This window comes from Rhodamnia argentea, chromosome 11 (genome assembly GCF_020921035.1).
Source record: "Rhodamnia argentea isolate NSW1041297 chromosome 11, ASM2092103v1, whole genome shotgun sequence".
Lineage (NCBI taxonomy): Eukaryota > Viridiplantae > Streptophyta > Magnoliopsida > Myrtales > Myrtaceae > Rhodamnia > Rhodamnia argentea.
In genome coordinates this window covers 13,597,364-13,614,303 of record NC_063160.1, presented here as the reverse complement: position 1 = coordinate 13,614,303, position 16,940 = coordinate 13,597,364, and the positions used below count along the sequence as shown (strand labels likewise).

The window sequence follows — 16,940 nt, the reverse complement described above, 5'->3', positions numbered from 1 at the left end:
AAAAAAAACCTCAACATTTTTTGTCCGAAAGTGATTACTCAACAAATGGAAGATGAAGTGAGAGACTGAAATTCTGAGTTTCAAATTCAAGTAAGGGCTTTGGAAAGGACGACCATTATGGAATTTCCCATTAAATTGTGAAGTGTTGATTACAAGGAAATGGTCTCTATCAGCTGGGCTAAATTTCCAAATCTAAGACTCCCTTTGTTTTGCGAAAAATAATTTTCAGAACAATATTTTTCGGATTTTTCGGCATATGGTTCATGAAAATAAAGTTATTCAACGAAATTTTTTTCCACCCACGGAAAAAACTCCTTCAAAAGTGGAGAAATCTTTTCCTCTTTTTGAGAAGAGGAAACTATTTTTCTCATCTTTCCTTCCTCCTCTCTTTCACATTACCTTTATTTTTAATTATTTATTTACTTTCTTTTCATTATTTTATTTATTTTAGATATTTGAAAATTTTATTTTTTTAATTTTTAAGTTTTTAATTCTTTTCTTTTCTTTTCTCTTGTTCTTCGGCCGGCCACGACCATGGACGGCGACCGGCCAAGGGAGAGCGAAGCGAGGCCTTGCCGGCCTCAAGTGACCTTGCACGAGGTTGGCGAGGCTCGGCCGTTGGAATCTGACAAGCTTGAGCCTCGTTGGCTAGTGGTGCAGCTCGATATCCGGTCGTTGTGTCCGTTGTTTGCAGAAGAATATGCAAAAAGAAAAAATAAAAATAAAAGAGAAAAAATAAAATAATTAAGAAATTTGTTTTTTTACAAAATAAAATAAAAAAATTATTAAAAGGACTGTACAATGAAAATTGATTTTCCTTACCAAATGGCGGAAATTTTTTTCTAGTTCGTTTTAAGTTTTTAGCCAAACACAATTTTTTTCCTAGAAAATGGTAACCTGAAAAGTATTTTTCAGAAACGCCAATTTTTCGAAACACAAACAGAGCCTGAAAAATTAAGTGGCGCACAACATCAAGTTAAATAAAAAAGGAAGAAGTCAAAGGAGATAGGGCCCCAAACGTAGATGCCAACTCCTGAATTTATAATTTGTGCTCGTTGACTATCTTTTAACTATTGGCGGATCAAAGGCAAACTCAAACATGTATCCCGCAGGGAATAGCACGAACTCTCGAAAGTCATAAGTTACAAGATTCTTTAAAAAAGCAAACATAATCTTTTCAACAAATGCGGCCGTGATTGGTGATGATTACGTTCAATTTTTATCCCATTTTAATCTAACCAAATTGGCAGAGTGAAAGCAATGTGGTTTACCATTTTTCCTAATAGATTTGGTGGTCCGTCCACGTCAAAAATATCTTAATTAGCGCCGCAAGAGTCACTTTGTTTCGATGGGGGCGACCCTTTCGGCCGACATAATCTTTATCTCATCGAGAACGACAGGGTCCAATAGGACCATCCTTCAATTGATAATGCTTACTGATTAACGAGGATATCCCCTCCCTTAGGAAACCCAAAAGGACAGCCTTCTCGTCATTCTTGTCTTTGAGACCGCTCACGTTGTTGTTTGCACTGAATTGAAGTCGTGTGAACATATCAGGTTGGATCCACTTTCATTCAAAAGTTTAAGTCAATGAGTTATGGACCGGCATGAATATATTAACTACTCCACACCACATCAATTTCTCAATGTGGAACTTTTCTAGCACAACTCACACGCGCACCTCAACAACGATATGATCCGTTAGGATTGTAGCTCACCTGCATCGGCGGGACTTTCAAAACTGACCATGCATTTTTTGTGAGTTGGCCGCGACACTTATTTAATTGCGCAACAGCCTCATGGATATGTACACATGTATCTCCTAAGTCCATGTACTAAATAACATCATGAGTAAGGTCACCGTGACCTCACATCCATTTCACGATTGTTAATTCCATTTGCTTGTGTTGGTGCCACAAGTGGGTGCAATTTGAGTTGATTTGAATATCCTTTGCACCTCTCTCTATCTATCTCTCAAAGACAAAATGAATTGTTCGAATTTATTAAAGAATGAAAGCGTGGAAGCAATTAATTTTTCAGACCAAGTTGTTATTTGGAAATCTATAGTTTTAGATCTTTTAAATTTGATGTTAATGCTAACTTATTTAGACGTGCAACATATCATTAAATGTTGTTTAAAATATCTTTTGACGTGACGATTTGCATCTTAAAGCCGAATCATTTCAATCAATTTTTTTGCGGGGACGATGTTATACTTTTTAAGTAGCCAATTAATCTGTTTTTGTTCTTCTCCTAAGTTTCCCTTTCACATGTGACTTAAACCAAAATTATTAGCTCGATTAAGATCTCTTAACAATAGTTCGTCCTCATCTTCATAATTTTATATGAGCATTCTATAATGTGAGCTCTTCTCCGCTCACGAAAATAAATAGATAAAAAAAATAATTTCTCCTGCCGACTTGGGGTGAAGCACGCAATCTCGGCATGTATTTATATTTAGTTAAATTTACATAGAGGCGATGTCCATAACTTACAATCCACCAATTATTAGGGGTGAACCAGCTTTTGATCTATCTTTAATCTTATTTGAAAATATTACATCGACGTTGTAGTAAAGGAGATTCAATCCTCGGTGACTTCGAAAGTCTTGAAATGCTCCGACAATTTTGCTGAGGGAAGCTAATGTAATAACTATTCTGAAAGTAAGTTTAAACTTCCTTATAAATGGCAAAAAAGAAACTTGCAACTTGGTCACTAGGACTGCATTGTAACCGGCCGATTCAACCCCAGGCCGGTCCAAAGGGTTCCCCGTCCGATTCATGGTTCCAACAACCTGAAATAGACCGTGATCGGGTAGGTTGCAGGCTTTCAGCTTGGAACCGACCTACCCTAAAATCGAAACCGTCCCTACCAATTAGAGGCATGGACATGGTTGGTAGAAATTTCCTCCGCTCAAGAATGGGGCATTATATCCGGCCATATCGTTTTGGAAGACAGCCTATCATTGTTTTACCCGTATATCATTTTCAGTGTGTAGATGCTTCCTTATCAATACGATCTTATGTGCCTAAACCATAGAATAACTTGGAAAACTCTTATCAATTAATTAGTCTATTGATAGGATTTAGGACTGAGAAGCACTTGACCCAATTTTGGTGTACTCTACACTCAAACTCACAAGTCGTTCCAATAATATTGGAATGTCCTTATGATAATGGAAAGATAGTGTAAACTGTTGTATCTTTCCTTGAACCAAGTCGACCGTATGCCACATCAATGTATGTGAGTCCACTTCTTCCACCTAGCAAGGAGAGGACAGCAAGACCTACACAAACCTCATTCTTCATGAACGTATGAATCATAAGTTGCGTATAAACTTCGGCGATAAATCCCTGCCAAACTCAAAGTTACGATAAAAAGATCACGCCGACAATGCGACGGCATTCTTTGTCCTTTCCTGGAAGGGAACGGGATTGATCAAAGAACCCGCAATCGATCTTGGACGTTATCTTGTCATCCCTTGATCGGGTCAAGCCAGAGACCCTCAGGTTATGAACAACTGTTGCAGTGAGCATGGAGAGTTTGGTGAAGATAATGACCCGGCGGACTTGATTGAGTTCTCTCCATTTGGTTTTTTGACTTCGAGAGGATTCATTCGCTAAAGGATAAGCTACAGCTTGTTAATTAATTTCGTCGCGGGTCACGATCTGGAAAGAGAGTTCATACCCTCACGTTCGACTTCTGAGTTATCCAGAAGAAACAACCCCAGAAGAGGAAGAGGTCAGAGTTGACTCCGAAGGTTGAAAAGCTGGCGGGAGTACGTAGACTAGCTTCATTATTGCGAAGGCGAGAAAATATTACGATTAGGGTTTGGAAAAGGATAAGAAAAGGATATGTTTTGGATTATTATGCTATCGACAAATATAGCAGTCACCAAGTCATTTTTAGTGAATGCGAGCGATTTACATGTGGAGTTTGTTAATGTTGGGAGCTTTGAGCACCTAACTTATTAATCTTCACCGGCTATACCAATCATTTTCAAAGGATACTCTTGCTTCTAGGGTGACTCCAAAAGATGCGCAAGTGCCGTGATTCAAACAAAAAACACTGAGCGAGAAAAGTGAGTATGCTCACCGCTCGAGCAATCTCTCGGGATAAATAACTATAAAATTTTGTTGGATCACGACCAAATGTTGCATAAAAGCTTGAACTATTAGAGTTAAGGCGGGTTTTGGCCTTGCCCTTGATTAAACTATGGAAGCATGTAACTGGGGAGGTGAATAGTGCCGGGAAAAGACTTGAACTCGGGACCTTCATGCCTTAATGCCAAGCAAAATTTTATGGGACCTCAAGCAACTAGTTTAAAAGTTTAAGCCATTAAATGAATCCTCTGCTTAACATTCAATTACTGTCATGTTAACATGTGTTCATGATGGTGGATTTGCTGATAAATTTCTAGTCAATTAGATATTAACTCAATCAATCAAATTTGAAGAGTTCTATACTTGTTGGAGCAAGTTATGTGCTCGTACGAATTCGGTTCCTATTTTCCCTCGTTTGCAACCGCATTACGAAATTTGGAACAAAACAAGGCCGATAGATATTGACAAGACAATCCTAATTAGCGGCATGAAAACTCTAATGTCTTTGTGTACAAAAAGGAGATTTGCTTGAGTGCTTCGGAGCTTCGAATCCAAGACGGAATATGGAAGGAATAGTGGTGGGTCGGAAGCAAAGCTTTGGGTCTAGGCAAACCGAACGGTCCAAAGGAAGCCAGAGAAATCGGTGGTTTGTACTTGTAATTGGTTTCGTAAACAATTTATGCAGTTTTCGGCCCAAAAAGAAGAAAACAATTTATGGAGTTACAAAGCTACATCGTTTAAGGTCCTACATGTACTCAATGTGTTTAATTACCTATCGGGTAAACAGGTCATGTGAAAGATTGCCAACCCTAGGTTCACTAGTTTCCTATCAAATGACATAATTCGACAGTTCGCATGTCCCCAAGTAAATGGGTCCATCGATTCACCGGCGCCGTGGCATTGTGATGGCAAATGGATGCACGAGTAATTCTCGGGTGAACCTAGTGCATGAGAGCCCCGTTAAATTTGGCGGCCGGTTTATGCACACCCTTTATATCCCTAGACCGTGTATTCGATGCACAGTTTTACTGTAGAAAGATCCATGATACCCTATGTAGTATTCGAATAAACATATACAGTATACCATTCGTTATTTTCCTATTTCCTTCACAAATTTTACAAACCACCTACAGGGTGGTACACTAGTACAGATTCACCAAATAACTGAAGGTGGGCGGGCTTGCCCTATGGAGATAATGACCAGAGAAAAAGAATGAGATCAGTGATTCGCAAGGAATGATATAGATGACGACATTATTTCTGTGAACGTGACCCGATGGTCACATATGGATCTCTCCTCTTGTAGCGTTTCTCATTCTTCAAGTGAAAGGTACGGCACCGCATAGATTAATTAGAACATTTCCCAGGCTTTCTTTAAGACTGTATCTAGCTCTAGTGTTGTAGTCTTTTGTTCTTTTGAAGAAGAAGATATCAGAGATAGATGATAGATAATTTTGGGGTGTGATTTATATTCTCCATCGATAGAAAAACACTGGGATCTCAAGGACCGGTCTTCCCGGAGGGAGTCTCAAGGAGGCAACGCCCCTTGAACATCGAAAGGCTTTTTATAGTTTGAGCCCGTACTTGTTAGTAATTTGATTTGGGTTCATGAATATCTATAAAATCTCTTTCTCTTGTAATTGAAAATTGTAACATAAAGGTCGGATGTGCTAATTATAGTGGAACTTTCTACTAGATGTAGCCCTATTTTAAGGATGAATCGAAATAAATCTTTGTGTCTCGATTTCTATTTCTCGCCTTTACTCTTTATTTTGTTGTGATTGTGTGCTTAATCCTAGCAGATAATAGACTGCGAATTGACTTAGAACATGCATATTAACCAGATAACAATGGGGCTAAGTTCGGAGAATGGATCCGAAACATTTGAACTCTAAATTTGGTCCCTCGAAAAGGGTGGTCACGCATTCATGTGCTCGTACCAAATGAGTCTTCCTCTCCATTCCGTTCAAGGGAAGAGTAATGGAAAAGAAGCTTCAATCGAATGACTTGGGAACTGTCTATGAACGTAGCTGGGAGTAGAAGGGATTATTGAGTTTGGTCAGGCCATGGTGCTCATTCCTTCCCTCGCACTATCCACCTTTTCTTGAGTGTGAAGATATGTGCATAGGTGGGGACAGAGTCTATGTACTGCAACCATAGGCATTTTAATCAGGGCTCTGCAAAATGGACCAATCGAACCGAGAATCGCTCAGATTGGACCGAACCGGCAAGTTGGGTCTGGTTCTTGCGAGCTCTGATAAGGTTCCCAGTTCCATAAAATTGGAACTGGAGGTTCAAAGGCCAATTTAGCGAATTTGTGGATATCCCGTGGTTCTTTGTCATCCAATTGGAAAAACTAGATCCAATCATGCAAACCCTTCTAAATGCTTGTGCAGACTCTCATTCTGAGTTCACCCAGAAATGTCCAAATCCTCTATGGACCGATCAATATTTTTATTAAGAAAATCCTAAATATAAATCTAAATCTAAAACTAAGTTGCTTAGGATGCTTAGTATGATTTTCACGTATAGCGACAACATGATACAATTAACGAGAGATGGTCCTGTGAATATGTCGCTAAGGAGAAAAATTTAACAACATATCTCGACAACAAAAATGCGACCGGTCCAATGATTGAATCGCCTGGGAACCATACCGGCCCTCACTTTCAAGATGGGATCAGACTAAATAGAGAACTGATCATCCTTAATAGTAATATGGGAAATTTTAGGTGCACTTGATTCATATGAGCCCAAATTATATGCGCCGGATGAGTTGAGATTCACGTCGGACTCATCTAATTTATATTTAAGTATAGATGCAAGTTGGGATCACGTGATCCGGGGCCACAACAAGCTACAAGCCAACTTAGCCAAGCACTCCATCATCATCACTCACTCTGCTTGTTCTTTTGGCAGCTTTTTTTGTGAGGCAAGAAATTCTTAGGGTTTGGTAGTACTATTCTCTGCAAAATAGCTGTCAGTTGTCCATTATGGGGTTGGTTCGGCACATGCAGAAGTGTATAAAAGAGGAAGGTGCAGATTGATTTTTGGCAGTGACAAGTTCAACTTAGTACCTTTCGGTATGGAGATCTCGAGCTTCGTCGGAGCTCTGCTTACGTTGTTACTAGCTGCGGGGTCGCTGAGTTTCCCGAGCGTGACCGAGGGGTTCCATGTCGCCGAGGTGAGAGAGGGAGAAACGGAAGTCAACGCAACTTCCATCCACGAGACTCCGCGTGGAAGTCGTGGTGCTTTCGTTGACAATGTGGAGGCAAAGGACAAGAGTTCGGCTTGGCAGGATGCAGTGGCAACCGTGTCTAATGGTGGGGGCGGTGGAGGAGGAGGAGGAGGAGGAGGAGGTGGCGGTGGTGGCAGTGGACGGGGTGGTCCAGGAGGTGCCAAGAAACGAAGCACGATGCACAAAAGGAAAATGAGAAGAGGCGGCAGTGGTGGAACCGGAGGTGGTTCAGGCACAGGTGGCGGTGGAGGCGGCGGTGGCGGCGGCGGCGGCGGAGGAAGTGGTAAAGGATCTGGATGGGGCAAAGGCAGCGGTGGGGGAGGTGGAGGAGGAGGGGGAGGTGGTGGGAGTGGAGGAGGGGGAGGGGGAGGCGGTGGCGGTGGCGGTGGCGGTGGCGGTGGCGGCGGCAGTGGCGGGGGAGGTGGAGGAGGCGGACAAGGAGGAGGATGGGGTTGGGGTGGCGGAGGAGGCAGCGGCGGGAAGGGCGGCGGCTGCTGGATGAGGCCGGGCTGCGGAGGGCATGGATAACCTGGTGAAGGAAGAGCAAGAACTACAAGCGTGAGGGACCGTGGCCATTGAGAGAAGGCAAAATGGACACAAACGTTTGAGATTTATTTGATCTCGTTTAGCTTCTTACGGTTAATACATAAATAACATTGCATCTTAAAGCAAGTTTGGGTTTTCCTTGTCGTGGAAGGACAATAAACAGACTCTAAACGAGTATTGTAAGTCATTTTATTTTTGGGTAAGGCGTGAAATCAATCTGTTACAATGGATTTTTTTTTTTAAATTGCTCCTATGGTTTTGCTCGTCTATTAATAAAAGTCATGGTTATGAATCTTCATTTCGCGTCAAAATTGCTCACATTTTGATAATTCAGCGTTACATCTCATTGTTTAAAAGACAAACGAAGAAAATGCAGTCGGTCGTAAGAGCTAGCGAGAGACTCGCATGGTGATTAAGCTCGGGCCAATCGAGTACCAAATCGATGGAGTGAAACCGATCCGATAACTCGGCAGGTCGAGTTTGTGTTTTGTGAATCCCGATTTCTGATTGCATTGAGATAATCTCTATGACATTACATCCCTCCAACATTAAGCTAGACTTGGGGTTAGGCCACGTGTGGGGAGAACTCGGATACCGAGCGCGCAATCACAAGCGACTTAGAATAGTTGATAAATTAAAAATCGACGGCAGAGCGAAAAACGTCGACACGTGAATTTACATGATCCGCAGTGTGTTCACGTGCACGAGCAAAGGAGGGGAAGGAGTAATATGCATGTTCCGGGCTACAAATTCTAGAAGGAATAAACCTGACAATAATTTTAAATTTTACATCATTTTTTTTTTCCCAAAACGGGTTGATAATCTCACAAAATTAGGGACAGCGACATAATCACTTCTCTAATTGACAAAGGCTTTACCCATGCAGTATCAGCAAGCGCCGAAAGCAATCATCATGTATCTCCATTTGTCTTCGGGTTCAATTTTTCTCCTCTTGATTATTGTCTCCTTTGTTATTTTGTTGGCATTTTTCCATGTGGCGTCCACCTGGTGTCACATCAGTACTAGGATTGAGCATGATGGACCGCCCGAGTCGAAAATCACTCGGACCAAACCGAACCGGACCGGGTCCAATTCTCTGTTCCTAAAAATGGAACCAGTGTCCAGGCGGAATGAAAAATTCTTCACATGTGATCAGTATAACGATATTCTTCACAGGTGAATCCTTTTACTCGTAAAGCTTCAGTAATGAAAAATTCTGCAGAAGGTGGACAGTAATTGATGAGTAATCTTTAGTCTGTGGTTTATCTGATAAACTCCATAGCTCGTGGCATAAAAATTAGAATTACATAAGGCTCAAAGTGCTGCCAAAGTACAAACTACAAAGCGTGGCCTCGAAGCGATGTGCGTCAAGATCTTTCCATTTGGCCTGGCCACTTCCAAGATGCAGGGCAACGTATAGCTGACCAAACATATGTGTGACATGAACGTGACCTTTGTTGGGTTTGTACTTTGTAGGCTTAATTCCTGTGATGTATAGGAGCTTTGGAACTGAGAAAATAGGAAAATAGTGAAATTATTCGCTGTATACCGGTTCCCGAGACTTCCGGTCTAGTATCCGATTCCGGAAAATGGGAATCGGAACCACCGGTACGGTTTCCGATTTCTAGGAGAATCGGAGTGGATAGGAGTCCAATCAGCCTTGATCAGTACCATATATCCTCAATAGTATTGACAAGTGCAAGTCAACATTCTTCACACCATAAATTAGACGGAACTAATAGAAATCATTGATGATTTGATTGCGCTATTTGAAATTGTAAGGATTTTTTTGTACTTCCATAACGGATCTTAGAACTTACAATACGTTTGCTAGTTAATCTATGAAACTTTTGGTTAGCACAAGTCTGATAAGAATCGTCGTCCATCTTGGTGGTTCTCTTGAAATATCACAAGTGATTTGGAGAAAATATTGGATGGGTCTGCCCCTTCACATCACCATGGGGCCAGAGCAACCGACACGTGACGCCACGTGGCGCCAATGGATCCCACGGACAGAGCCTTTCTCCCTCTTTTTCTCTCTCTATCCACTATTCATCCTCCTCTAAATGCAACTTTTCTTTCTCGTCAGAGATTTGCGGCTACTTGGCGGCGAAACTTTTTAAATCCGACATTGTCATCCTCGTCGCGGTCGATCAAAGAACATGAATGAGAGAGAACAAAAATGGAGGTCCCTCCGTTTCTGTGACGAAAGTTGCATCTGAAGCTTTCTTATTATGATAACCAAGTTTGGGTTTTCCTTTATTGTGTAGGGACAATAAATAGACTTTAAAAGAGTATCGTAAGTCATTTTATTTTTTAGTAAGGCGCACTACAAAAAAATATGGATTTAGCCACGAAAAATTTGCCACGAAAAAAATTCGTCGCTAATTTCCGATGAAAATAGTGACAAAATAAATATTCGTCGCTATTTGCGACGAAATAAGCGACGAAAATAGCCACAAAAAATTTTTCGTAGCTAATTAGCGACGAAAATAGCCACGAAAAATTTTTCGTGGCTAATTAGCGACGAAAATAGCCACGAAATTTTTTTCGTGGCTAATTAGCGACGAAAATAGCGACGAAAACTTTTTCGTGGCTAATTAGCGACGAAAATGGCCACGAAAAATTTTTCGTGGCTAATTAGCGACTAAAATGGCCATGAAATAATTATTCGTCGCTATCTCCTTTGCGACGAAAATGGGTTTCGTCGCCAATTAGTGACGAACGTCCTTTTTCGTCACAAATTCTTTTATTAAAAGTTAGCGACGAAAATCGACTTTGTCGCTAATTAGCGACGAAAATAAATGTTCGTCGCGAATTAACGATGAAATTTTTTTTTCGTCGCAAAATTAGCACTATGAATAAAAATAACAAAGAAAATATTAAAATTAACGACGATTCATTATTTTCGTCGCTAATTTAGCGACGAAATGTATTATTCGTCGCTAATATGAAGGAAATAAAAAAAAATGTTCAATTTATTTAATTTGTGACGAAAAAACAGTGTTCGTCGCTAAATTTGCGTCGAAATGTTATTTCGTCGCAAATTTATTTAATTTATTCTGGAAATTAGTGACGAAATTATTTTTTCGTCGCTAATTTTTTTTCTTTTTTATTTAATTTATATCAACAATTTGCGACGAAATGAGAATTTGTCGCAAATTTTGCGACGAATTTCATCTTTCGTCGCAAATTTTTTTTTTTAAATTAACGACGATTCATTATTTTCGTCGCTAATTTAGCGACGAAATGTATTATTCGTCGCTAATATGAAGGAAATAAAAAAAAATGTTCAATTTATTTAATTTGCGACGAAAAAACAGTGTTCGTCGCTAAATTTGCGACGAAATGTTATTTCGTCGCAAATTTATTTAATTTATTCTGGAAATTAGTGACGAAATTATTTTTTCGTCGCTAATTTTTTTTCTTTTTTATTTAATTTATATCAACAATTTGCGACGAAATGAGAATTTGTCGCAAATTTTGCGACGAATTTCATCTTTCGTCGCAAAATTTTTTTTTTTAAAATTAGCGACGAAATTATGTGTTTTGTCGCTAATTAGCGACGAAGGACTTTATTTCGTCGCTAAATTTTTGAGGGAGCTTTTGAAATTTTAAGATTCCCACTCTCTCCTCCCGCCTAATCCCATTCTATAAATTCTTCCGCCCCTTTCTATCATTCCACTCTCCACAGCATTCAATTTCCCCCACCTAACCCCACTCACCTTCTCTCTCTCTTCGTCCTTCTCTCTCTTCCCCCCACTCACCTTCTCTCTCTTCGTCCTCTTGGTGCGAACAGGCCCCCCTTCCCCCTTGTTCATCATCTTCTCCTTCGTCTTCTTCTTCTTCTTCTTCTTCTTCATTCGGCAGCCTCCCCCTCACCTTCTCTCTCTTCGTCCTTCTCTCTCTTCCCCCCACTCACCTTCTCTCTTCCTCCTCTTGGTGCGAACAAACCTTCCTTCCCCCCTGTTCATCATCTTCTTCTTTGTCTTCTTCTTCTTCTTCTTCTTTCGGCAGCCTCCCCAACCAACGCCAGCCTCCAGCTGACCACCACCCGCCTTCGTCGTCACCCCGCCGTTGCGGCCATCGCCGCTCGCCCACCAGCCCCGCGTAGCCGTCGTCGACCTCCACCCCACCGCCTCTCTGTTCCCCACAACTCAGGCCACGACGCCCACAGCCTGCAGCCATCCCTCCAGCTGTCCGCCCCGAGCCCGAGCCCGAGCCCCCGACCTCCATCTCCATCTCTCGGTCTCTCTCCCTCTCCTTGTCCCGGCATCCCGACTACCCTCCTGCTCTACTCCTTGCTCCAGCTGAGACTCACCCCCTCCGCCACCGTCCAGCTCGCCAGCCCCGTCGCCATCCACCTCAGCCCGGGGACTCCCTCGACCCGCTGCCATCCAAGACTCCCTCACCCCCTATGCCATCGAATAAAAAGGAACACTAAAAAAAGAAACGTGCTTTTTGCGACAAACATCTGCGACGAATAAAAATTCGTAGCAAATTTGTGACGAATAAAAATTCGTAGCAAATTTTGCCACGAAAAATTCGGTAAAATTCGTCGCTAATTGGGTTTTGCGATGAATTTTGCCACGAAAAAAAATTCGTGGCTAATCTAGCGTCGCAAAATTTAGCAACGAAAAATTATTTTGTCGTCGCTAAATTTAGCGACGAACAGAAAATTCGTCGCTAAATTCGTTGCTAAATTTAGTGACGACATTTTTTTTTTGTGGCTAATTAGCGACGAATAAGTTTCGTCGCTAATTTGCCACGGAGAGTAATTAGTCGCAAAATTCGTGGCTAATTTGCGACGAAACTTATTCGTCGCTAATTAGCCACGGATAAATAGTCGTCGCAAAATTCGTCGTTAATTAGCGACGAACTTTATTTTTTCATCGCTAAATTTTGCGACGCCGAATTGGCGACGAATATTTTTTCGTCGCTAATTTTCGTCGCAAATCGGTTTAGCGACGAATTTTGGTCAATTTTTCGTGGCAAAATCCGTGGCTAAATCCTTGTTTTTTTGTAGTGGCGTGAAATCAACGGATTTTTTTTTTATTTGCTCCTATAATTTTGCTCGTCTATTAATAAAAGTCATGGTTATGAATCTTCATTTCGCGTCAAAATTGCTCATATTTTGATAATACAACGTTACATCTCTTTGTTTGAAAGACAAACGAGGAAAATGCTGTCGATCGCAAGTGCTAGGCAGATGAAATCCGATTTTGTCACCCCTTATAAAGTGACTCGCATGGTGATTACGCTCGGGCCAATCGAGTACCAACTCGATGGAATGAGATCGACCCAACAACTTGGCAGGTCAAGTTGTGTTTCGTGTGGGGGACTTCCAAACGAGACCCCTAGGGTTTCTCTCTGCCTCTGTGCCGCCAACCCTCTGAAGCAGGCCTCCCTGAGCAAGAGAGGGACTCCCTTCCCTCCCCTCCCCCTCCGTCTTCTTTTCCTTGTTTATTTCTTTATTTTTCTATCTTCTAGGTTTGTTCTTCAATTTTGTGGACGACGCAATCGTGAAGATCGAAGCATGAGTGTTTCGAAAAGATTATGCTCGCTCCGACTTCGAGTACTTGCTTCGGGTAGTCGAGTGCTTCACAAATCTTCGAGGTTTGTTTGCTACTTTTTTGAATAGTCGGCTTATCCGAAAGTGATTTTGTGATCAACGGCTATGTATTTGGTGGCCCTTTTCTCCCGATTTAGAGTTACGTATAGATTTGGGTGCTCATCTATACTGATCTAGAGATAGATTTAGGATTTACAAGATGTTTTTTGAGCTCTTTCAACCTTTGGGCATTGTTATGGTCTCCATACGATGATGGTGTTGACAACGTCGAATCTAGGTGCACACCGCCTTTTGACAAAATCGCAATTATTGGAGAGGAATTTCTCGGCGTGTGCTCAATAACGATGCGAGATTTGGTGATCGGCCGCCGTATGAGCTTTGATTTTCCAATATATCCATCTTTGGGAAATAGGCCAAGGTTAGTCTTTACAAACAGTACAAAGTCGATCCACTTTTCAGATTTTCTTGTTTTACTTAGTTTGTCGAATTATCTTGAAGTTATATGCTACTTTTGTCATATGAAATGAAGATTTTCGTTTGGACAAAAAAAAATTATGTTTTATGAATCCCGATTTCCGATTACATTGAGACAATCTCTATGACATTACATCACTCCAACATTAAGCTAGGCCGTGTGCGGGGAGAATTCGGATACAAAGTGCACAATCACAAGCGAATTAGAATAGTTGATAAATTAAAAATCGACGATAAAGCGAGAAACGTCGACGTATTCCGCAGTGTGTTCAAATGCGCTAGCAAAGGAGGAGGGGCATTCATTTCCCTATATGATCAGAAGAATTGACAAGTGATAATTGGAAGGGATTTGTTGCATAACAATTTTTTGGTTACTGTAAAAGTAATAGACATGTTATGGGCCATAAATTCTTAAAGGAATAAACTCCACAATAATCTTTGATTATTTATTATTTTTTTCTTAAAACGGGCTGATAATCTCACGATGAGTTAGGGATAGTCACATAATCACTTTTCGGATTGAAAAAGGCTCTACCCATGCAGTCTCAACAAGCGCCAATAGCAATCATCATGTATCTCCATCTGTCTTCTTCGGGTTCAATTTCTCTTCTCTTGATTTTCGTCTTCTTTGACATTTTGTTGGCATTTTTCCGATGCGGCGTTCACCTAGGGGCACATCAGTACTAGGGCTGAGCATAATGGATCCCCCAAATTGGAAAAGGCCTGAACCAGCCGGTTCCTAATTCCTAAAAGTGAAATCGGTGTTTGGGAAGTCCAATTCCCCATTCGAGGGGAAGAACCTGATCGATGGACCAACTTTTTTTTTTATTATAAAATATAATCCTATGATTTTAAGGCAGCTGAAATATAAACCGACAACTTCTCTAGCAGAGAGAGAGAGAGAGAGAGAGAGAGAGAGAGAGAGAGAGAGGTTAAGGATAACGATATTCTTCATAGGTGAATCCTTTTACTCGTAAAGCTTCAGTAATGAAAAATTCTGCAGAAGGTGGACAGCAATTGATGAGTAATACTTGCATGGTCTTTTTTTTTTTTTTTTTTGGTAAGGATACTTGCATGGTCTTTAATCTGTTGTTTATCTGATAAACTCCATCACTCATGGCATACAAATTAGACTTAGACAAGGCTCAAATTGCTGCCAAAGTACAATGCGTTGCATGCCTCGAAGTGATGTGCGTCATGATCTTTCCATTTGGGCGGGCCACTTCCAAGATGCAGGGCAAGGCAACGTGTAGCTGCCCAAACATATGTGTAACATGATCGTGACGTTTGTTGAGTTTGGGGGTTGTGTTTGGTTCTTCGTTTCTAACCACTGTGTAGTGTCTAAGTAGTTTGTAGGCTTAATTCCTGTGATGCAGCGGGGTTCTGGAACTGAGAAAATAGGAAAATAGTGAAATTATTCGTTGTTATACCGGTTCTCAGGACTTCCGGTCTATTCTCCGGTTCCGGAAAATGGGAACCGGGACCACCAATCCGGATCCTAGTTTCTGGGAGAATGGGGCTGGATAGAAATCCGATCACCCCCGATCAGAACCATATATCCTCAATAGTATTAACAAGTGCAAGTCAATATTCTTCACAGCATAAATTGGATGGAACTAACAAAAATGCTTGATGACTTGATTCCACTATTTAAAATTTTAAGGATTTGATTGTACTTCCATAATGGATCTTAGAACTTACAATATATTTGCTAGTTAATTTACAAACCTTTTGGTCAGTACAAATCTGTTCAGAATCACCGTCCATCTTGGTGGCTCTCTTGAAATATCACAAGTGATTTGAAGAAAATATTGGGTGGACTTACCCCCTTCACAACATCATTTGGCCAGATCATTCAACAACCGACACGTGACGCCACGTGGCGCCAATGGATCCCACGGACGAAGCCTCTCTCCCTCCTTTTCTCTCTCTATCCACTATTCATCTTCCTCTAAATGCAACTGTTCTTTCTCGTCGGAGATCTGCGGCTTCTTGGCGGCGGAACTGTTTATGTCCGACATTGCTGTCCTCGTCGTGGTCCATCAAAGAACAAGAATGAGAGAGAACAAAAATGGAGGTCGCTCCGTTCCTGTGACGAAAGTTGCCTCAGACAAAGAGGGAGACAAGCTTCATCCGTCGAATTACTCTTTCGAAAAAGATGAGACCCGCGCCACGTGACACCACGTGTCGATTGCTAAATGGTCTGGCCCCACAGCGACGTGGAGGGGCCGGCCCGGCCACTGTTTTCTCTGTAATTAGAGGCAGTGTCCCATAAAGCAAAATCAAACGCAAAAGGCAATGCTCTCATCTTATCCCACATCAATGTCGTAGCCCAAGACCAAAACAGGAAGGCAGGCCCACAAAATCGGTGGCATGCCGAAAAAGAAACGTAAAGGCAAAGGCACATTATGAGTCTGCATCCCAAGTCAAAAAAAATGGTTATTTCGTCATTTGAACAATACCTAAAAAATAACATATTTTTTAGGCAATGGCCAATGAAAATAAAAAGTTAATTTTGGTGGAGTTTGGTACAATCACCACTGCTCAATTGTCGATGCTCCGCGGGTAACGCTTAATCGAGAGAGAGAGAGAGAGGAGAAATCGAGAGCCGACATATGCATATCCGTCTTTCCTCGTGCAAAACACGATTAAGAGTAGCGCAATCCTGATTCCAATGAAATCATCGGATAGAATAATGTGTCTCTATAATTAGACTCTATAAGCAGTATGGAGAGCCATCACGTCTAGTCTGGAGACCGGCCGCTCAAAATGTCTAGTTTTACTCGAGAGGTAACTTCGCATCGTCGTTATGGGGAGGTTTAAGCAATTTTAAGGGAATTGTGGGAGTCAAAACACTAAAATAAGATACAATGAGTTTGTCCCCGTCTATTTATCCCGTCAAATAAGCAGAACACTTTTGTTTTTTTTTTTTTTTTTTTTGATGACCCAGGGAACCCCCGCACGGCCGGCAGCAAGGGGGTAAACCCCGGGGGCAACACGTGCTAGC

The 16,940-nt window shown here is 41.4% G+C and overlaps 1 protein-coding gene across 1 annotated transcript; it reads left to right on the top strand.

Annotated features, from left to right (window-relative positions):
• Positions 1-6,978: 6,978 nt before the first annotated feature.
• LOC115736297 (putative glycine-rich cell wall structural protein 1) lies at positions 6,979-10,147 on the top strand. Its single transcript, XM_030667923.2, has 2 exons — positions 6,979-8,013; positions 10,112-10,147. Exon 1 carries the CDS (start codon positions 7,189-7,191, stop codon positions 7,867-7,869), a length of 681 nt encoding a protein of 226 aa, XP_030523783.1. The 5' UTR covers positions 6,979-7,188; the 3' UTR covers positions 7,870-8,013; positions 10,112-10,147.
• The last annotated feature ends 6,793 nt before the right edge of the window (positions 10,148-16,940 follow it).

Excerpts from the sequence above, each read along its gene's own strand:
- LOC115736297 (XM_030667923.2), top strand. The coding sequence starts at position 7,189 with ATGGAGATCTCGAGCTTCGTCGGAGCTCTGCTTACGTTGTTACTAGCT.